Consider the following 21150-nt stretch of genomic DNA (forward strand, 5'->3'; position numbering starts at 1 on the left):
GGGCGGTTAGAAGACCACAGGAGGGCGCGGTACGCATCAGAGAAGCTTTGAAAACCAGTTTCATGACTGGCCAGGCTACGGTGTGAAAGTTCTGTTTGTTTCTCCTTGATGAAACCCCCTGCCCCTTGGTTCACTCTACTTCTCTGTAAGCTAACCACCCGCCCCTCCTCCCTTCAATCACCGCTTGCAGAGGCAATAAAGTCATTGTTGCTTCACATTCATGCATTCTTTATTCATTCATCACACAAATAGGGGGATGACTACCAAGGTAGCCCAGGAGGGGTGGTGCAGGAGGGAAGGAAAATGCCACACAGCACTTTAAGCACAGCACTTTAAAAGTTTACAACTTTAAAATTTATTGAATGACAGCCTTCTTTTTTTTGGGCAATCCTCTGTGGTGGAGTGGCTGGTTGGCCGGAGGCCCCCCCACCGCGTTCTTGGGCGTCTGGGTGTGGAGGCTATGGAACTTGGAGAGGAGGGCGGTTGGTTACAGAGGGGCAGCAGTGGCAGTCTGTGCTCCAGCTGCCTTTGCTGCAGCTCAACCATACACTGGAGCATTCTTGTTTGGTCCTGCAGCAGCCTCAGCATTGAATCCTGCCTCCTCTCATCACGCTGCCGCCACATTTGAGCTTCAGCCCTGTCTTCAGCCCGCCACTTACTCTCTTCAGCCCGCCACTTACTCTCTTCAGCCCGCCACCTCTCCTCCCGGTCATTTTGTGCTTTCCTGCACTCTGACATTATTTGCCTCCACGCATTCGTCTGTGCTCTGTCAGTGTGGAAGGACAGCATGAGCTCAGAGAACATTTCATCGCGAGTGCGTTTTTTTTTCTTTCTAAGCTTCACTAGCCTCTGGGAAGGAGAAGATCCTGTGATCATTGAAACACATGCAGCTGGTGGAGAAAAAAAAAGGGACAGCGGTATTTAAAAAGACACATTTTATAAAACAGTGGCTACACTCTTTCAGGGTAAACCTTGCTGTTAACATTACATACATAGCACATGTGCTTTCGTTACAAGGTCGCATTTTGCCTCCCCCCACCGCGTGGCTACCCCCTCAACCTTCCCCCCTCCCTGTGGCTAACAGCGGGGAACATTTCTGTTTAGCCACAGGCAAACAGCCCAGCAGGAATGGGCTCCTCTGAGTGTCCCCTGAAGAAAAGCACCCTATTTCAACCAGGTGACCATGAATTATATCTCACTCTCCTGAGGATAACACAGAGAGATAAAGAACGGATGTTGTTTGAACGCCAGCAAACATACACTGCAATGCTTTGTTCTACAATGATTCCCGAGTACGTGTTACTGGCCTGGAGTGGTAAAGTGTCCTACCATGAAGGACGCAATAAGGCTGCCCTCCCCAGAAACCTTTTGCAAAGGCTTTAGGAGTACATCTAGGAGAACCGCGAATGCCAGGGCAAAGTAATCCTTTCACATGCTTGCTTTTAAACCATGTATAGTATTTTAAAACGTACACTCACCAGAGGTCCCTTCTCCGCCTGCTGGGTCCAGGAGGCAGCCTTGGGTGGGTTTGGGGGGTACTGGCTCCAGGTCCAGGGTGAGAAACAGTTCCTGGCTGTCGGGAAAACCGGTTTCTCCGCTTGCTTGCTGTGAGCTATCTACAACCTCATCATCATCATCATCTTCTTCGTCCCCAAAACCTGCTTCCATATTGCCTCCATCTCCATTGAAGGAGTCAAACAACACGGCTGGGGTAGTGGTGGCTGAACCCCCTAAAATGGCATGCAGCTCATCATAGAAGCGGCACGTTTGGGGCTCTGACCCGGAGCGGCCGTTCGCCTCTCTGGTTTTCTGGTAGGCTTGCCTCAGCTCCTTCAGTTTCACACGGCACTGCTTCGTGTCCCTGTTATGGCCTCTGTCCTTCATGCCCTGGGAGATTTTCACAAAGGTTTTGGCATTTCGAAAACTGGAACGGAGTTCTGATAGCACGGATTCCTCTCCCCAAACAGCGATCAGTTCCCGTACCTCCCGTTCGGTCCATGCTGGAGCTCTTTTGCGATTCTGGGACTCCATCATGGTCACCTGTGCTGATGAGCTCTGCATGGTCACCTGCAGCTTGCCATGCTGGCCAAACAGGAAATGAGATTTAAAAGTTTGCGGTTCTTTTCCTGTCTACCTGGCCAGTGCATCTGAGTTGAGAGTGCTGTCCAGAGCGGTCACAATGGAGCACTCTGGGATAGCTCCCGGAGGCCAGTACCATCGAATTGTGTCCACAGTACCCCAAATTCGAGCCGGCAAGGTCGATTTAAGCGCTAATCCACTTGTCAGGGGTGGAGTAAGGAAATCGATTTTAAGAGCCCTTTAAGTCAAAATAAAAGGCTTCATTGTGTGGACTGGTGCAGGTTTACATCGATTTAACGCTGCTAAATTCGACCTAAAGTCCTAGTGTAGACCAGGGAGGTTTTTAAGGTCAGACTTGACAGAGCCCTGGCTGGGATGATTTAATTGGGGATTGGTCCTGCTTTGAGCAGGGGGTTGGACTAGATGACCTCCTGAGGTCCCTTCCAACCCTGATATTCTATGATTCTGGGGCCCGGGGAGGACAATGGCCACTCCAACTGCACAGCCCTTTGGTACCTGGCAACTAACGACCATGGGTGGCCCACCCTCTGCGGGGAAGCCAGACAGCAGTGACCAACTGGAGAGCAAAGGATGAAGGAGGGGTCAGTTGAGTTGTTAGTGTAGGCTGGAAGCAGGATTCCTTCTTCTGGACTGGAGGTCAGAGGGCTCAGGACTGGCCTGGATGGACTATGCTGTAACTCTGTATGTGAACTAAGAACTTCCTACACTGTGTTCCAGACATCTAATAAACCCTTCTGTTTTACAGCGCTGGCTGAGAGTCACTCCAATCTATGGAAATTGGGGGGGGTGCATTATTCCCTTGGATGTGTAAGTCCTTCCCAGGCGTCCAGTCCAGGGGGATTCCCTGCCGGGGGCTCATGGTGTGATACAGGGGTGCTGAAGGCACCGAAGGTTGGTCTCAGAAAACATGACCTACGAGGGAAGATTAAAAAATTGGGTTTGTTTAGTCTGGAGAAGAGAAGACTGAGAGGAGGCATGATCAGAGTCTTCAAGTATGTAAAAGGAGGAGGGAGAAAAAATGTTTTTCTTAACCTCTGAGGACAGGACAAGACGCAATGGGCTTAAATTGCAGCCAGGGCAGTTTAGGTTGGACAGTAGGAAAAACTCCCTACCTGCCAGGGTGGTTAAGGACTGGAAAACAGGCAGTCCTCGGACTTACGACACAATCGGTTCCTGAAAATTGTGTCGTAAGTCAAAACGTTGTAACTCGGAACCACAATCAACTCCACTGCGAGACCGGGCATCGTCAGGTCGAAACCACTGTCATAAGTCGAATCAGGGTGTCCGTTTAGAAACGTACGTGCTGTTCGTTGTAAGTTGAACGTCATAAAGTTAGGACTGCCTGTAAATTGCCCAGGGAAGTGGTGGAGTTTCTGTCACTGGAGGTTTTTAAGAGCAGGTGGGATAAACACTGTCAGGGATGGTGTAGGTAATACTTAGTCCTGCCTCAGCACTGGGGCTGAACTGGATGACCTACCGAGGACTCCTCCAGTCCTGCAGTTCAATGATCCTGTGCTTCCCATATATTCACATGACTCCAGGAGCTGGGGCTTTATGTAAAACACCAGATATTGCACGATTTGTGCCCACATGGTGAGCGGTGGCAGTGTGCTGCAGCAATCCAAGAGCGACCCCGCTGGGTGGTTTGGGAAATGTGCGCTCGCCGACACTGTCTAAACGAGCATCCCTGAGCAAGGCCTCCCGGGGCGCGTGTTCCACTCCACCAAACCCCCTGGGGCGGGGACAGGACAGAGGTCTCGCTTCCAAGGGGCGTGTGTGGAGTCTGCTGGGGCAGGAAGATGCCCTCCAGAGGAACAGGAAGCAGAAAGCCAGCGCATTTCAATGCCGTTCTCCTGGCTGTGGGGCCCAAAGCCGAGGGTTGGTTTGCAAAGGTGTTGGCAGAGCTCTGAACTGCCCGAGCCTGGGAGCTGGGCTGAAGCTGGCCCAGTAGCTGCAGAAGCCGCTTAAGTAGATACTGTACTAGCCTGTGTGGGCTGTGTCCCCCCAGCATGGTGTATGGGAGACCCAGGCCTCAGGGTGCTAGGACCAGGGCGCCCCCTCCCCCAGACATGCAGGCTGGGGGAATGAACCCACAGGGAAGCTGTGACGAAGCAGGACTGTTCTTAATGTTTCCTCTGAATAGTGTGGGGGTGCCTCAGTTTCCCCTATGCAGTTCTTAAGTATCTACATGGTGGGGTAAGGGTGTATGATCCTTGCAGAGCCCTAGAGGGCAGGGGTGTGCAGGGGTGTGAGGAGTCCTGTTCTCTGCACCTGCAAGCTCTGTGTTAGACCATGTTCCTGTCGTCTAATAAACCTTCTGTGTTACTGGCTGGCTGAGAGTCCCGTCTGACTGCAGAGTTGGGGAGCAGGACCCTCTGGCTTCCCCAGGACCCCGCCTGAGCGGACTCGCTGGGGGGAAGCGCACGGAGGGGCAGAGGAGGCTGAATGCTCCGAGGTCAGACCCAGGAAGGTGGAGCCGGGTGAGCTGTGTGTCCTGCAGACAGGCTGCTCCCAGGAAGGCGACTGCCCCAGAGTCCTGCCTGGCTTCATGGGAAGCAGATCCAGAGCATCGCCCGGGGACTCTATGACAGAGGCGCTGGCCCCTGGGTGAAGCCAGCCTGGCAGCTGCCAGCAATCGGGAACCCTGGTGTCCCCAGCTGCTCTCTGCAGGTTTGACACGGCCCCTCTCCCCTGTGCTGACTGTTCCAAGCCCGCCTCCCTGCTTTGCCTTCCTCTGAACGGGACCCACCGATGGCCCGAAATAACAAGTCACGGCAGCCATCTTGGGTTGCTGGGCCGGGCTGCTGGGCTGTGAAAAACTCACCCAATAACGAGAGTGTGGGCAGTGGACTCAGGCTGTCCGTTCTCCTGTCCGAGGGGCTTTTCCAGCTGCGATTCCTGCTGCAGAGCCAGCGACCCACAGTCGTCTGGCTGGTGCGTGTCCCCTGGAACCAGCTGCTGGATTGCGGCAGCTCTGGGATCTGGTAGGTGTCGAGGACGGTGAGTAGTTACAGGGGTGTTACATGCGAAAGGTCGTCCCTCTGTCCCGGCCTGTCGGGGAGAACAGCTAGCCCTGACGCGACCCAGCCCTGCTCGCACAGGGAGGGCAGGAGAGCTGTGGGGAAGCTCCGTGTCCTATCTCTCCTCTCACGTCTGGGCCACGATGCCACTAGACAGTAGTTACAGCGGCTCTACTGCCTGCTGCTCTGGGGGCCGCGCCGGGGCCGTTCACCGGCTCTCCTGCTTGGGGCAGTTGCTAAGATTCCTTAGTAGCACGATTGTGCCTGGTGCTAGGGTCAGCCTGTGACCCCAAAACTGCTTAGCCCAACTGACAAGGGGGGGGGGCCTTACCGAGAGCTCCTGCATCAGGTGTGAACATTCTGGGGCACAGACGAATGTCAGGCGCGGTCTTACCCGAAAGCCGGGGTCACACCGGTCAACATCCCTGTGAAGTGTCTCACACACACGGCGCAGGAGCTATGGGTCTGGGCCAGCCAATTGTGCTCTTAAGGTGGTGAGGTCAAAGTGGTCTCCAAAAGGTGCCGCCTCTGGGCAGGAGGAGAGGATCCTGTCTCTCTGTTGGGCTGTAAATTCTGCCCACTCACATACGAAGTCAAATGTTACTGAGGAGACCCGAGGTCAGTAGGAACGGAGCACACAGGAAACACCCGGCCCAGGGGGCTTGTCCGGGCCATGGGTAAAGCCGGTGAACTCGGGGTGTGTGTCTCAAAGGCAGAGGAGACACACGGGGGTTCTGCGCCCAGGACGGGGATGGAGGCGCATTTGGAAGCAGGGTCTCAGCCAACCTGGCTTGAGAAGACGGCGGAGGATTTGGGGTGAGATGAACTTCTTCAGGGAGTGCGTAACCTGCCAGGCTCAGTCTCAAGAAAGCACCTTACGGTTTGTTTTACACGTAACCATTTGTTTCCAGGGTTCTTATCACCATCCCCTGAATCTCTGGTGATAAACGTGCCCTTGTTTTCACTAGTAACGTATCAAAGGGCTGTGTGTTCAACGGGGGTGTCCTGGTCCTTCAGGGAACAGCCAGCATGGTCAGTCTGAGGGGGGCCAGGGGCTGGACGTGGCGGGGAACGCTCTGAGGATTCGGGGTTGGTGTGGGCCTGGTGTTACCGATACAGAGAGGACAAGGCCTGTGGGGGCCTGGCAGGCAGTGATTGTGTTGTCAGAGGCTGGTGGGTTCAGGGAGCTGATCCACAGCAGGACCAGACAAGACTGCTTTGTGCTAAGGGCAGGTGGGGGTGAGGTGCTGCCCAACCTTGGGTGCCCTTGGGGAGCATCACGCTGCATTGCTGGGGACAGGGGTTCTAGTCCCCCAACTGCCAGAAGTGACCTAGTGCCATTTCTCCATTACCCCGTGGGAATGATGGTTGCTGCCTCCCAAGGTAGGGGGCTGAGGATCTGGTCACTGATGGGTTGTGAATGGCACAGAATTGCTAACACCACCCCATGGGAGAGGAGCTTTGAACTCCGTCTCCAGGCTCCCAGCCCACTGCACCCTCCCCCAGGTTGGAGGAATGTTGGACAAGGTGCGAGGCCCTTGCTCTTCAGGGCCCGGCACGCCCCCTGCTGGCCCTGGCGAGGCTCGCAGGTCGTTACAGGGAAAGCAACCGGCGCTGGAAGGGGGCAGAAACCCGGGGCAGGAAGAGCGGCGTGAGGGGGAAAGTGGCTTTTCTCTGCCTCCACCCCTGTCACCAGAGAGCTGCCCCGGGAGCTGCCCGGCCGGGGGTGAGAGGCAGCTGTCGCTGTCGGGTGAATTGATTTGAATCAGAGCGACTGAAATCAGCAGATAGGAAACCTTCATTTAAAGCCTCAGCTTAAACCACCACTGTAGGCCCCGGGCCTTGCCCCTTTCGCTCCTTTCCCTGAAGCCGGGCGGGGTCCGGCGGGTTGGTAGCCGCTGGGCTCCAGCTGCAGGTGGCCTTTGCGCGGAGTCCGGCGATGCTTCGCCGCCCGAGGGCGCCCGGCGCCTGCCGCCTCCCCGGAGCAGCTTGGCTCAGCGCCCTTCCGAGTCTGGCGTTTTCCATCTGTACTAGAAGCTGGGGAGGGAAACATCCCGCCTTCCCGCGTGAAGCGAGTGTTGTCGAGCTGGGTCAGGCTCTCCTGGCTCCACATCCGAGCCCGGCGCTCACGGGACGTCCGACCGGGGCGGGATGCGCAAGGAACCGGCCACGCCAGAGGGCCGGCAGGAGCCGTGAGCGCAGCCCGCGTTGGCTGGGGGTAGCGACCGGCTCACCAGCCGGGCCGCCCGGACTGGGCAGCACCGGGGCTCTTCCTCTCGCACCTCGGGGCTCGTAGGTTGCCAGAGGAAAATCAACTTTCCTGCTTTTTCGGCTGCCTCCGGCGCCCGCGGCCCCGAGCTCGCTGCGCCAGCCGGAGAAGCGAGGCGGACGAACCCCTCTCCCGACCGCGTCCGCAGCTGGGCGAGCCCCCCGCAACCCTGGGTCCAGCGGCCCGGCCGGCGACTTCCACCGGCTCGGCTCGGCTCGGCTCTTCCCTGCCTCTCCAGCCGGCCGCGGGACGGCGCGAGAGGACCCAGCGGGCTCCAGGCCCGGCCACGCTTGTGATTTTGCAGCTTGAATTGGAGCCGGAGCCATTTGTAACCCAGCCCGGCTGCTGGGGCCGGAACAGCCGGGTTGTGAGCCCGCAGGGCAGGGCAGGGCCCGGCCGCAATCGCCTCTCCCAGCCGGCGGGCGGGCCGGGCTGCGCGGACCCCCGGGACCCGAGGCGGGGCTGCCGCTTCCCGGTGTTGCCGGGACACAAAGGCGAGGCTGGGCCGGGACGGCAGCCCCAGCGTGCGCCAGGAGCCGGCTGCGCCCGGGGCAGGTTGGGTCTAAGCCGGGCAGCGCCTGCAGCCGGCGCGGAGCGCGGAGAGGCGGCCGCCAGCGGGGCCCGGGGACCCTGGCGAGGGGCCGGACGCTGCACCGCGGGGCCGGGCTCGGGCATGTGCCCGCTGGGCGGCCGTGGCGCCATCGCACGCAGGGAGAGCGGGGAAAATGGCTGCAGGGGCTTCGGCGCAGGTAGGGCGGGGCCGGGGGGCGCACGGGTGTTTGGGGGCGCACGGCGGGGCCGGGCCAGGCCGGGGGGGACCCTGGGGGGCTCTGGGGGCGCACGGCGGGGCCGGGCCAGGCCGGGGGGGACCCTGGGGGGCTCTGGGGGCGCACGGCGGGGCCAGGCCGGGGGGGACCCTGGGGGGCTCTGGGGGCGCACGGCGGGGCCGGGCCAGGCCGGGGGGGGACCCTGGGGGTGTACGGGGGGCTCTGGGGGTGCACAGCCGGGCCAGGCCGGGGGGGACCCTGGGGGGCTCTGGGGGCGCACGGCGGGGCCGGGCCAGGCCGGGGGGGAACCTGGGGTGCACGGGGGGCTCTGGGGGTGCACAGCCGGGCCAGGCCGGGGGGGACCCTGGGGGGCTCTGGGGGCGCACGGCGGGGCCGGGCCAGGCCGGGGGGGAACCTGGGGGTGCACGGGGGGCTCTGGGGGCGCACGGCCGGGCCAGGCCGGGGGGTGCACGGGGGGCTCTGGGGGCGCACGGTGGGGCTGGGCCAGGCCGGGGGGGACTCTGGGGGCGCACGGCGGGGCCAGGCCGGGGGGCACACGGGGGGCTATGGGGGTGCACCTCGGGAAGGGAGGGGCGGTGCCATGGGGAGGCACCGAGAGTTAGCGGAGCCTCCAGCCAGCAGCCACTTGCTGCTTCGTTTGTGCGGCAGCTGGGCCCGGGGGAAGCCAGGACACCTGGGTTCCATCCCCAACTCTGGGAGAAGAATGGGGCCTAGTGGATGAGGGGCCAGAGGCTGGGAGTTAGCTCTTCTGGGTGTTGTTCCTGACTTGCTGTGGGATCTCTTTTAGTCCTTGCCTGTCTCTGTGCCTCAGTTTTCCCCTCCGTAAAATGGGGATAAGTGAATAACTGCACATGGTGCAGGGCAGTGCAGACAGATAAGGGGTAATTTTCTCCCCTCCTCCTGTCAGGGCATCTCAGTCCAGGTCACCTGGCAGCATCTCTGCCATTCAAACCCGGCTGCTCCCCACCTCTGCAGAGGCCCCCCCAGCCGCAGTCCCTGCCATTCCGGAGCAGGGGCTCCCCAGCACACCCCGCTTGGAACAGCCAAGCTTGTGCCTGGCTCACTTCCCTTCAGCAGCAAAGGGTGACTCCTGCATCCTCCCGTGGAGCCCGGCGGGGCTTGGTGTGAAGGGGGCAGAGGCCCTGGGATGCTGGAACCACATGTTGCCTCCTGGGAGTTACACTGCGAAGAGCCCGCGGGGCCGCGGGAACCGGCCAGCCTCGGCTCGGCCGTTGTTCGCTAGCGTTCGCGTTGTGGCCCCGGGAGCCCACGCACTGATAACGGAGGTACCAGCCAAGAGCCAGGCGGGTGGACGGGGGCGCACGGGGCCAATGCAGCGGCGCTGAGCGGGGCAGGCCGCGGGCTCGGTGTGAAGGTGGATAATCTGGTCGTTTTGTGGCGGCTCCGAGGGGCTTGTTTGCAGCGTAGCAGGAGGGAGAGATGGCGGGTGGGTGGGACGGACGGTGAAGACTCGCAGAGAAGGAGCCGGTGGAGGTCAGCAAGAGGGGGCGACGTGGTCAAAGTGAAGGGCCCTGAGCCTGGGCTGCGAGTGTCCGCAGGCCGCGGGAGCAGGTGGTTCTGAGCAGGGGCGCCCTGTTTCCTAGGGGCCCGTGACCTTCGAGGACGTTGCGGTCTATTTCACCAAGGAGGAGTGGAAGAAACTGGCAGGCTGGCAGCGGGAGATGTACCGCCACGTGATGATGGAGAATTACCAGCTGGTGGCCTCGCTGGGTGAGCCCCCCTCGGCCGTGGGCAGCAGCCCCCAACTCGGATGTTCCTGCTGTGGGGAAATCTGATTGAATGTGACAATCATGGAACCATGTGGGGCGGGCATGGCGTGGGGTGGGGTGGGCTGGGACCAGGGCAGGCTGGGGCAGGCAAGGCGTGGGGTGGGCACTGGGGTGGGCAAGGCATGGGATGGGCTGGGACCAGGGTGGGCGAGGCGTGGGTCAGGCACTGGGGTGGAGTGGGCTGGCACCAGTGCGGGCAAGGCGTGGGCAGGGTAGTGTGGGGCTGCATAAGCTCCTGTCCGTGCACTTCATCTGTGACCTGCGATATCCCTGCTGACCCCTTGTGGGTCTCACTCGGTCCCTGTCTCTGTTTCACCCCGGTTGTGCCTGGTGCCTGGCACTGAGCCACCCCGGGGAATGGCTTATGCCCAGGTCTGGCCTCGTAGCCCTGGTCCATGCATTGCTTGGGCAGGCTTGTCTGAGGGCTCGAGGTGCTGGTGGAGTGGGGAGCCCTGGCGGGGGATGATGGAGGGTTGGGGGGAGATGCTGTCTGGCCCCTGGGGGAATTAACCGCTCTGACTGCCTCACACAAGAAGGCCCTTTAGCGCCAACTCTGATGACTGTTTCACACCTGACACCCCGCCCCTCTGCCAGAGCAGCCCAGGAGAGCCTGAGCCGGGGTCTTGGGGCAGTGCCAGAAACCAACTGTGCTTCTCCCCTGGGCCCAGGCTCTGCAAGCCCCAAACCTGAGCTCGTCTCGAAGCTGGAGCGGGGGGAAGAGCCGCCTGTCGGGGATGGCCAGGACCTGCGAGCAAGGGAGAGCCCCAAAGGCCCCGTCCCAGGTGAGTGATGCAGACACCTTTGCAGACCCAGTTCCCAGCCTGGACCAGAGCTGGATGGCCTGGTGTGCCTTCTCTGGGCGTTTCCCAGCTCCCTGTTGTCACGGAGTGTGGGGGAGTCCAGGCCCTGCACCCCTCTTCCTGGGATCCACTGAGACTCTCAGCCAGCCAGTAAAACAGAAGGTTTATTGGACAACAGGAACACAGTCCAAAAACAGAGCTTGTGGGTACAACCAGGACCCCTCAATCACGTCCTTCTGGGGGAGCAGGGAGCTTAGACCCCAGCCCTGGGGTTCCCTGTGTTCCTCCACCCAGCCCCCAACTGAAACTAAACTCACCCAGCAGGTTCCCTGCTGCAGCCCCTGTTCACATTCCTGGGCAGAGGTGTCACCTCCCCCTCCTGGCTCAGGTGACAGGCTCTCAGGTCTCCCATCCCCAGGGCACATTCCCAGGTCAACACTCCCCCCTCCCTGCTGAGTCACATCGTCACATCTGTCCCCCCTTTGAGACTGAACTGAGCGGGGTCACGCTGACCAGTGACCTGGGGAAGTTCGGGGCCCCCTCTCCGGGACAGCGCATCCGCTATCAGGTTGGCACTTCCCTTCACGTGGACCACGTCCATGTCATAATCCTGCAGGAGCAGGCTCCATCTCAGGAGTTTGGCGTTGGCTCCTTTCATCTGGTGCAGCCAGGTCAGGGGAGAGTGGTCGGTGTAGACGGTGAAGTGTCGCCCGAAGAGATAGGGCTCTAGTTTCTTGAGGGCCCACACCATGGCCAGGCACTCCTTCTCGATGGCCGCGTAGTGTTGCTCCCGGGGTAGCAACTTCTTGCTCAGGTACACGATGGGGTGTCTCTCCCCATTTTCATCCTCCTGCATTAACACCGCCCCCAGTCCCGTGTCTGAGGCGTCGGTGAACACCACAAAGGGCTTGTCAAAGTCTGGGTTTGCCAGAACTGGGCCACTGACCAGAGCCTTCTTCAGCGCCCGGAAAGCCACCTGGCACTGCTCGGTCCAGACCACCTTGTCTGGCTTCCCCTTCTTGCATAGCTCCGTGATGGGGGTGGCGATGGCGCTAAAGTGGGGCACAAATCTTCGGTAGTATCCTGCCATCCCAATAAAGGCTTGGACCTGCTTTTTGGTGTGGGGAGCGGGCCAGTCTCTGATCACCTCCACCTTGGCTGGTTCCGGCTTTAGGCGGCCGCTCCCCACCCGATGGCCCAGGTAAGATACTTCCGCCATCCCCACCTTGCACTTCTCCGCTTTTACAGTCAGCCCAGCCCCCTGGAGTCGGTCCAGCACTTGTCTAACCTGGGACACGTGGTCCTCCCAGGTCTGGCTAAAGACACAGATGTCATCAATATACGCCACGGCAAAACTCTCCATCCCCCTCAGGAGCTGGTCCACCAGGCGCTGGAAGGTGGCCGGTGCTCCCTTGAGGCCGAAAGGCAGGGTCAGGAACTCATAGAGCCCCAGAGGGGTGATAAAGGCCGATTTCAGTCGGGCATCTGCATCCAGCGGCACTTGCCAGTAGCCCTTTGTAAGGTCCATGGTGGTAAGGTACCGAGCTCCTCCCAGCTTGTCTAGGAGCTCGTCCGGCCTGGGCATGGGGTAGGCATCAGATACAGTGATGGCATTGAGCTTCCGATAGTCCACACAGAACCGGACCGACCCGTCCTTTTTGGGGACCAGCACCACCGGCGAGGCCCAAGGGCTGGCAGATGGCTGGATCACCCCCAAAGCCAGCATGTCCCGGACCTCTCTTTCCAGGTCCTGAGCAGTTTTCCCTGTGACTCGGAAGGGGGAGCATCTTATCGGTGGGTGCGACCCTGTCTGCACCCGGTGGACAGTCAGATTAGTGCGTCCAGGCTGGTTGGAAAACAGCTGTCGGTACGGATGCAGCACCTCCCTGACCTCAGCTTGCTGGGCAGGGGTTAGCTGATCCGAGAGGGGAATTGTTTCCAGGGGGAAACCAGCTCTGGTCCCAGGGAATAGATCTACTAAAGGGTCATCTCCCTGCTCTTCCCACTGTCCACACACGGCCAACACCACATTCCCCCTGGCATAATATGGCTTCATCATATTCACATGGTACACCCGGCGGTGGTGCGCCCGGTTTGACAGCTCCACCACATAGTTTACCTCATTGAGCTGCTTGACGACCTTGAAAGGACCCTCCCAGGCGGCCTGTAGTTTGTTCTTTCTCACTGGGATGAGAACCATCACCGGATCCCCGGTGGCGTAGGCACGGGCCCGCGCCGTGCGGTCATACCAGACCTTCTGCTTCCTCTGGGCTCTGGCCAGATTCTCCCTGGCCAGGCCCATGAGTTCAGCCAGTCTCTCTCGGAAGATCAGGACATACTCCACCACTGTCTCTCCATCGGGAGTGGCCTTCCCCTCCCACTCGTCTCTCATCAGGTCCAGGGGGCCCCTCACCCTCCTGCCATATAACAGTTCGAAAGGCGAAAATCCGGTAGACTCCTGGGGCACCTCCCTGTACGCGAACAGCAGGTGAGGTAAGTACTTGTCCCAATCCTGTGGGTGCTGGTTCATAAAGGTTTTCAGCATCATCTTTAGCGTCCCGTTAAACCTCTCCACCAGCCCATTGGACTGGGGGTGATAAGCTGAGGCCCAGTCGTGCCGGACCCCACATTTCTCCCACAAGCACCGGAGCAGGGCCGACATGAAGTTGGAGCCTTGGTCTGTCAAGACTTCCTTGGGGAACCCCACTCGGCTGAAAATGGACAGGAGCGCATCGGCCACGGTGTCTGCTTCAATGGAAGCTAAGGGCACTGCCTCGGGGTAGCGGGTGGCAAAATCTACCACCACCAGAATGTATTTCTTCCCCGACCGGGTCGTCTTGCTGAGAGGCCCCACGATGTCCATGGCCACCTTCTGGAAAGGCTCCTCTATGATGGGCAAAGGTCTCAAAGCCGCTTTCCCCTTGTCCCGGGCCTTCCCCACCCTCTGACAAGGGTCACAGGATCGGCAATACTGCCGGACCGTGGTAAATACCCCGGGCCAGTAAAAGTTCTGTAGCAACCTCTGCCGGGTGCGCCGGATTCCCTGGTGCCCTGCGAGGGGGATGTCATGGGCCAGGTACAGGAGCCTGCGGCGATACTTCTGGGGGACCACCAGCTGCCTCCTGATCCCACAGGACTCTACTTCCCTTGTGGGAGCCCATTCTCGGTACAGGAACCCCTTCTCCCACAGGAACCTCTCCTGGCAGCCTCTCCTCATGGTCCGTACCACACTGAGGTCGGCCAGGTCCCTGAGCTTCCGCAAGGAGGGATCTTTCCTCAACTCGGCCTGGAACTCAGCGGCTGGGGAAGGGATGGGGCCCGGTTCCCTCTCGCTGGCCAGGTCCGAGGCCTCCGCCTCTCTGAGCCGTGCCCCTTGGCCCTCCCTCCCCACCAGGGTAGGGTCCTGCGCCTCCGGTGTGATACCCTCCCCGAGGTCAGGGCGCAGTGCCCCTCGCCGGCTCTGGCTACGCGTCACAACCAGGGCGGCCTGGGGCTTGCTTGGCCAGTCCTCTAGGTCTCCCCCCATCAAAACTTCAGTGGGCAAATGGTGGTGTACCCCCACATCCTTGGGGCCCTCCTTGGCCCCCCATTTCAGGTGTACCCTTGCCACGGGCACCTTAAATGGGGTCCCGCCCACCCCTGTCAGGGTCAGATAGGTGTTGGGCACCACCCGATCTGGGGCCACCACCTCGGGCCGGGCCAGCGTCACCTCCGCGCCCGTATCCCAGTATCCATTGACCTTCCTCCCATCCACCTCCAGGGGAACAAGGCACTCTCTCCGGAGGGACAGCCCCGCGCCCACCCTGTAAACTGAGCACCCTGAGTCCAGAGCCTCCAGCCCTCTGGTGGAGCTGGCCTGGGGTACTCTTCCCTCCGGGGCAGGTGGTAAACTGGTAGGCCCCCTTTCCTGGGTCGTCTGCCCCTCGTCCAGCTGGGTCCCTACCCAGTTAACCCTGGGTAGGTTGGGTCTGCTCAGTTTGTCCCTGAGCCCGGGGCACTGGGACCGTACGTGGCCTCTCTGGCCACAGTGATAGCAGCTCAGGTCACGTTGGTCCCCTCGAGCGGGTCGGAGGGGCCCGACGCCAGGCGTTCCCCGTGGGAGGGGGTTCTCCCTATTTCCCCGCTGGGAGGTCCCGTGGTGACTCTCTCTCTGCATCGGGGGGGGCCTGTTCTTTTGGGACTCCTCCCGGCTACCCCCTGACCGACTGTTCACAAACTCGTCGGCCAGCTGCCCTGCGTGCTGGGGGTTCTCGAGCTTTTTGTCCACCAGCCACAGCCTCAGGTCGGACGGGCACTGTTCATACAGTTGCTCCAGTACGATTAGGTCCAGCAGGTCCTCTTTAGCTCGGGCCCCAGCTGTCCACTTGCGGGCATACCCCTGCATCCGGTTGGCCAGTTGTAGGTAGGTGACCTCAGGCGTTTTACGCTGACTCCGGAACCTTCTCCGGTACATCTCGGGGGTCAGCCCAAACTCACGGAGCAGGGCCTGCTTGAACAGTTCATAGTCCCCTGCCTCCGGCCCTGTCATTCGGCTGTACACCTCCACGGCTTTGGGGTCCAGTAAGGGGGTGAGAAACTGGAGCCTGTCTGCAGGGTCAACCCTGTGCAGCTCACAGGCATTCTCAAAGGCCGTCAGGAAGCTATCTATGTCCTCCCCCTCCTTCCGCTGGGCCAGGAAGCACTTATCAAAGTTCCTTGCAGTCTTGGGTCCCCCCGCACACACCGCAGCCGGGGCCCCACTGCTCTTCAGCCTGGCCAGCTCCAGTTCATGCTGTCTTTGTTTCTCCTTCTCCTGACGCTCCCTCTCCTTCTCCTGACGCTCCCTCTCCTTCTCCTGACGCTCATGTTGACGTTGTTTCTCCTTCTCCTGACGCTCATGTTGACGTTGTTTCTCCTTCTCCTGACGCTCATGTTGACGTTGTTTTTCATGATCCTCCAGCTCCCTCATTTTCATCTCCCTCTCCCATTCCAGCCGCCTCCGCTCCAGGGATGGGGAGCTCCGCCGGGAGGATCCCCTGCTGGGTGCCGGGGTCAGGGTGCCCTCGGTATTCGCCGGGCTTCCCCCAACCCCTCCCCCGGACATAGGTAGGAAGGGTCTCGGGATGTCCTCAGCAGCAGTCTGACCCCTCCCAGCCCGGTCAGGCCCCAGGGCCCACGCTGCGTCTGCCGGGCGGCTTCCCTCAGGGACAGGGATCAGGTCATCCAAGCGATCCCTCTCCTCCAGCTGGGCAATCAGCTGTTCCTTGGTGGACCTCCCGATGCGCAGCCCCCTCTGCCTGCACAGCTCCACCAGGTCGCTCTTCAGGCATTTAGCGTACATCTCCCTGCTGGCCCCTCGCAGGCCGGGCAGCTTCCCACGGTTTCCAGGAAAAGCCCCTCGTGTGCCAGTCCTTCTCGAGGTCACCACCTCTTTGCCAGGGTCGAGCTGCAGATTCCTCCGCCCCTGGGACCGCTCGCTGCAATCCCCCGGGGGACCCTGTTACTGCAAAAGTCTTTCTCTCTGGTCACACATTCCCAGGGGTTAACCGCCCCCCGAAACCGTCTCTCTCTGAATCTTCAGCACGCCTGGTCCCCGTCAATTCCCCTTCGTTTTACTGCTCCCCAGTCACTTACTGCAGGAAGCGCCGTTCACGGGGTGCAGTAGATCCCACCGCTGCCACCAGTTGTCACGGAGTGTGGGGGAGTCCAGGCCCTGCACCCCTCTTCCTGGGATCCACTGAGACTCTCAGCCAGCCAGTAAAACAGAAGGTTTATTGGACAACAGGAACACAGTCCAAAAACAGAGCTTGTGGGTACAACCAGGACCCCTCAATCACGTCCTTCTGGGGGAGCAGGGAGCTTAGACCCCAGCCCTGGGGTTCCCTGTGTTCCTCCACCCAGCCCCAAACTGAAACTAAACCCACCCCGCAGGTTCCCTGCTGCAGCCTCTGTTCACATTCCTGGGCAGAGGTGTCACCTCCCCCTCCCCCTCCTGGCTCAGGTGACAGGCTCTCAGGTCTCCCATCCCCAGGACACATTCCCAGGTCAACACTCCCCCCTCCCTGCTGAGTCACATCGTCACACCTGCCCACTCCAAGGCCGTGCCCCCCTGCTCCGCCCCGCTTTGCCCCGGGTCGTCACTGACTGAGCAGCATGGGCGTCCGATGGCCCAGGTGCAAACAGCAACACATGGCCCGAGACGGGAGAATCAGGCCTGGAGACTTCCAGGCCCATAGTTTCTAGCCTGCCCGGGCGCTGCTGTAGTGACTGCAGGTGTGAATGGCCAGGTCCCTGTGGAGCTGGTGTAATGGGCACGTCCAGTTATCACACGTGCAAACGCTGTCTCTGCACTACTGCTCACGGTTTGTGCTCCGCCCTGCGCCTCACGCCATCGTGTGTCCTGTTAGCACGTCTGACCCGTCTCTCCGCTCCGTGCCCCTGTCGATCTCCCAGTGCCTCTCCCTGCTGCTGGGGAGCGTGTCCCACGCTCTCTGCGGGCAGCTCTTGGTCGATTCCCCACCCAGGGTTTGGTGCCCATGACCCAGCAAGGGGCACCCACGTGTGTGATGTGCTGGGACTGGCAGATCTTTAATAGGCACTGCTGGCCAGCCGGCGGCACTGCAGCACCATGGTCTGGGCGTGTGTTCTGGTCTCCTGGTTTCCTATTGCTCAAAGCCCCCAGGTGGGGAGGGAGACCAGCTGCTAGAGCAGGGGTTGAGAAGGGGGTGGGCTCCCCCACTCCTGGGTCACAGCCGCTCATCACAGGTGACTCATTCAGGGCTGCACATGGAGGGTTTCGAGTGGGACTGGGAGCTGGGACTCCTGGGTTCTTATTCCCAGCTCTGGGAGGGGAATGGAATCTGCTGGGAGGTTGGGAGCCAGGACGCCTGGGTTCTGTTCTGAGATCTGCCAGTGATGTGCTTTGAGACCTTGGGCAAGTCACAGCCTCAGTTTCCCCATTGGTAGCTGGGGTTGATCTTTTCTCCCAGGAGGGCTGCAAGGCTCAGTGCCTGGGGTTGGAGGGGTGCGACTGCTCAAGGAAGATGCGGGGTGTGTGGGGTCCATTCGCTGAGGGCTGCCCTGGGAACGAGGCGTGGGAGAGGTGCTGGGCGGGCTGTGGAGAGCTGACAGGGTCTTTCTTTCCCCGCAGACCCTTCCAAGCGCCGGATCTCATGCTGCACAACCACGATCATTTCCAAGAGGAAGGAGCTCTCGCTGGCTGACCGCGTCAAGCTGCTGCAGGCCCTGGAGTCACCCACCGCCTCCCTGTCCAGCGTGGCCAAGCTGTTTGGGATCTCCAAGAGCCAGGCAGGCCGGATCGGCCGCAGCCGGGAGCAGATTCTGGCCGACTGGCGCACCAACGCCAACCCACTGCGGAAGCGCAAGCGGGAGGGCAAGGGAGGGGAGGTGGAGGACGCACTGTTCCTCTGGTTCCAGCAGGCCCTGGCCAGGGGGGAGAGGCTCTCAGGCCCGATCCTGAAGGCCAAGGCCCAGGAGCTGGCCCTGCATGCAGGCCGGGAGTTCGAGGCCACGGACGGCTGGCTCTGCCGGTGGAAGACCCGCCACAACATCGTCTTCAAGCGGCAGCACGGCGAGAAGCAGGAGGCGGACGTCAGCAGCGCCCAGAGCTGGGTGACTGAGGTGCTGCCCTCCCTGCTGGCCGGCTACAGTGCCGAGAACATCTTCAGTGCCGACGAGACCGGGCTGCTGTACCGCGGCTATCCCGACCGGGACCCGCCGCTCCTGGGCGGCAAGAAGGCCAAGGACCGCGTCTCCGTCCTCTGCTGCGCCAACCGTGCCGGCACGGAGAAGAGGCGCCTGCTGGTGGTGGGCAAGAGCCAGCGGCCGCGGTGCCTGCCCAAGGACCTGGGCGCCCTGCCTGTCGCCTACACCAGCTCAGCCAACGCCTGGGTGACCGCGCACCTCTTCCAGGAGTGGGCGCTGCAGTGGGAGCAGGAGCTGCGGCGCGACCAGCGCCAGGTCCTGCTCTTCCTGGCCCACAGCAGCGCCCACCCCCGCGAGCTGCAGGCCAAGCTGCGCCAGATCAAGCTGGCTTTCTTCCCCCCCAACACCAGCAGCATCACCCAGCCCATGGACATGGGCGTCACCCGCAACCTGAAGGGGCACTACCGGGCGCTGGTGGCGGCCAAGGCCCTGCTGAGCCCGGAGCAGGGGCGGGCGGGGCGGGCGGCCGAGATCGCCGGGCGGGTCACGCTGCTGGACGCCGTTTACATGCTGCACCAGGCGTGGAGCCTGGTCCGGCCGGCCACGGTGCAGAGCTGCTTCCGGAAGGCCGGCTTCCACCTGGTGCCCTGTGAGCGGGAGGAGCTGGACCTGCGGCCGCTGGCCGACGTGCCCCGGCCGGCCTTCATGAGTGAGCAGGACTTCAGCGAGTTCGTCGGCATGGACGCGGAGGAGCCGGCCGTGGGCGAGATGACCAGCGAGGAGTGGGCGCTGGCCCAGAGGAGCCAGTGGGCCGAGGCCACCGAGTGCTCGGAGGAGGATGGGGACCTGGACCCGGGGAGCCATGTCACCGCTGCCGAGGCCCTGGCCGGTCTGTCTGCTGCCATGAAGTGGTGCCAGCTGCACGGCCTGGTCTACCACTGGGAGAGACTGCTGGAGACGGAGAGCGCCATGCAAATGGCCGCCGTGGCCGAGGCCAGCCAGAGCCGGGCCCCTGGCTGCTCCCGCTACGTGCCCGGCGTGGGGCTGCGGGCTCCGCCCGGGCTGGGCTCGGCCCTGCTCTGACCCCTGCATTGCTGTCCTCTGACCCACACCCCACCCTTCCCCCCGGTGGGCACGGGGTGCTCCAGCAGCAGGGGCCACATGGCAGGGCAAGCCCAGTGCCGCAGGCTGCCCGCAGTGCGGGGAGGGGAGGGGCCGGGGGTTCTCCAGGGCTCAGTGTCCAGACGGCGGGTAGATCAGGCTGGGGGGGCACCGGGGCTGGGGGTGGGGAGCAGAGGAGGGGAAGGAGAGAGGAGGAAAGGACGGACAGCATGGTGTGGGGGAGAGACGAGGCTTCCAGTGGTCTGGTCATTCCTCAGGGATGGGTCCCCCCCCCAACCCCCCTCCAGCAGGATGGCCCCGCCCCCCGGGGCTGGAACTCTCCCTCCCCACATCCCCAGTAGGGTGGCCAGGTGCCCTAGGGATGGGTCTCTCTCCACTCTGTCTCCCCCTGTAGGGTGCCCGGGGACAAATTCCCCTCCCCCGGTAGGGTGGCCCAGCGCTGGGTCTCTCCTAATAAGATGGTTTCCCCTGGCAGGTCTGTCCTTGGAGGAGATATCTTCGTGCCTGTGACTGGCTGGCTCTTCCCAGGCCCTCTGTGTCTCCTAGCTGCTCCATGGGGTGGCTGGTGCCCTGCTGGTGGGTTTAACCCCTCTACCAGCGCTGGCCATGGACGTTGTGTGGACACAGACCCTGTCACGTGATGGTGTCTCTGCTCTGAGCACTCCCTCTGCCTAAGGAGCCGTGGGCGTCCCCTTACACCCGCACAGCTGGCTCTAAGGGGCAGGGGTTGCCCTGTGGGGGGATGTTTCTGCCCTTGGCATCTCTCCTTCCTCTGCCCCACTCCCGCAGGTCGGTGCCAGGGCTCTGCTGGGAGTTCTGCCACCGCCCCCAGCTCCCCCGGCAGCCCTGCCCCAGGGGAATCCCACCCGCTGCCCCAGGGGCTCCCAGGCGTCGCCCGGCGGAGAGATGTGCAGGTGGCCTGGCCAGTAGAACTGGGGCTAACAGCAGGCTCCAGCCCAGGCGAGAGCTTGCGGGTGGCTGCAGATCTCAGCTGGGCTGGACCCTGGGGTGAGGCTGCCCCCGAGCTGTCGGAATGCCAGTTCCCGTGTGCAGGGCGGAGGTAGCTGCTGACGCACCCTTTGCATGGTCCAGGTGACTGAGGCCGGGCCCGGGCAGTGTCTGTGGTCTCGTTACCTGTCACTACAGCTGCTAAGCACTACATCCGTAGAGCAGCCATGAACAGGCGTCCCTCGGGTCCCGGCCAGGCCAACGGAAATCCCTGGCCAATGGCCGGTCTCTGGTTGCGAGGGGAACGTCGCAGCCCAGCCCAGGAGCCGAGATCCTTCCCCCCCGTATGACTGGGCTCCAGCAGCCAGGCTGGGGGCCTGTGTGGCTGGGCTGCTGCACAAAGCACGCCCGGCCTGGCCCCGCTGGATCAGAGAGCTGCCCGAGCGCTGCCTGTCGTACTGGGCTCTGCTTGGGCCGTGGCTCCCCGACGCAGCGGCTCTGGGAGCTCTCGTGCTGTGAGCCAGCCACGGAAGGGCCCAGTTGGGCTGACTCCAATCGCTTTTGTCCTCAGCAGCATCACAGCCCTAAGCCAGGGGCTTTCAGGTTGTGGGCCGCGGACACCTGGGAGTCCTCAGACTGTCTAGGATTTCCAAGGGGGCTGCCCCTCCA

At 61.8% G+C, this 21150-nt stretch overlaps 2 protein-coding genes across 3 annotated transcripts; one reads left to right on the plus strand and one right to left on the minus strand.

Moving 5' to 3' along the window:
- Positions 1 to 210: 210 nt before the first annotated feature.
- Positions 211 to 4949, minus strand: LOC311515612 (uncharacterized protein). 2 transcript variants are annotated; one of them, XM_084618822.1, is made up of 3 exons: positions 4925 to 4949; positions 1479 to 3012; positions 211 to 890 (listed from the first exon to the last, which is right to left on the minus strand). In XM_084618822.1, exons 2-3 carry the CDS (start codon positions 2059 to 2061, stop codon positions 349 to 351), a joined length of 1125 nt encoding a protein of 374 aa, XP_084474948.1. In that variant the 5' UTR covers positions 2062 to 3012; positions 4925 to 4949; the 3' UTR covers positions 211 to 348. The 2 variants fall into 2 exon arrangements, with proteins under 2 accessions (XP_084474948.1, XP_084474947.1); XM_084618821.1 differs by lacking the exon at positions 4925 to 4949 and having other exon boundaries at positions 1479 to 4862.
- A 2986-nt stretch (positions 4950 to 7935) lies between these two features.
- LOC311515610 (tigger transposable element-derived protein 3-like) lies at positions 7936 to 19667 on the plus strand. Its single transcript, XM_084618820.1, has 4 exons — positions 7936 to 8138; positions 9782 to 9908; positions 10636 to 10749; positions 17897 to 19667. The coding sequence occupies exons 1-4, from the start codon at positions 8115 to 8117 to the stop codon at positions 19492 to 19494; spliced, it is 1863 nt and encodes a 620-aa protein (XP_084474946.1). The 5' UTR covers positions 7936 to 8114; the 3' UTR covers positions 19495 to 19667.
- The last annotated feature ends 1483 nt before the right edge of the window (positions 19668 to 21150 follow it).

This window comes from Lepidochelys olivacea, assembly GCF_965140295.1.
Source record: "Lepidochelys olivacea isolate rLepOli2 genome assembly, chromosome: 2".
In the NCBI taxonomy this organism is placed as follows: domain Eukaryota; kingdom Metazoa; phylum Chordata; order Testudines; family Cheloniidae; genus Lepidochelys; species Lepidochelys olivacea.

Coding starts and splice junctions, on each gene's coding strand:
- LOC311515612 (XM_084618822.1), bottom strand. CDS start 2,061: ATGCAGAGCTCATCAGCACAGGTGACCATGATGGAGTCCCAGAATCGC. Junction 891..1,478: donor AGGCGGAGAAGGGACCTCTG/GTGAGTGTACGT, acceptor TTTCTCCACCAG/CTGCATGTGTTTCAATGATC.
- LOC311515610 (XM_084618820.1), top strand. CDS start 8,115: ATGGCTGCAGGGGCTTCGGCGCAG. Junction 8,139..9,781: donor CTGCAGGGGCTTCGGCGCAG/GTAGGGCGGGGC, acceptor CCTGTTTCCTAG/GGGCCCGTGACCTTCGAGGA. Junction 9,909..10,635: donor CCAGCTGGTGGCCTCGCTGG/GTGAGCCCCCCT, acceptor CCCTGGGCCCAG/GCTCTGCAAGCCCCAAACCT.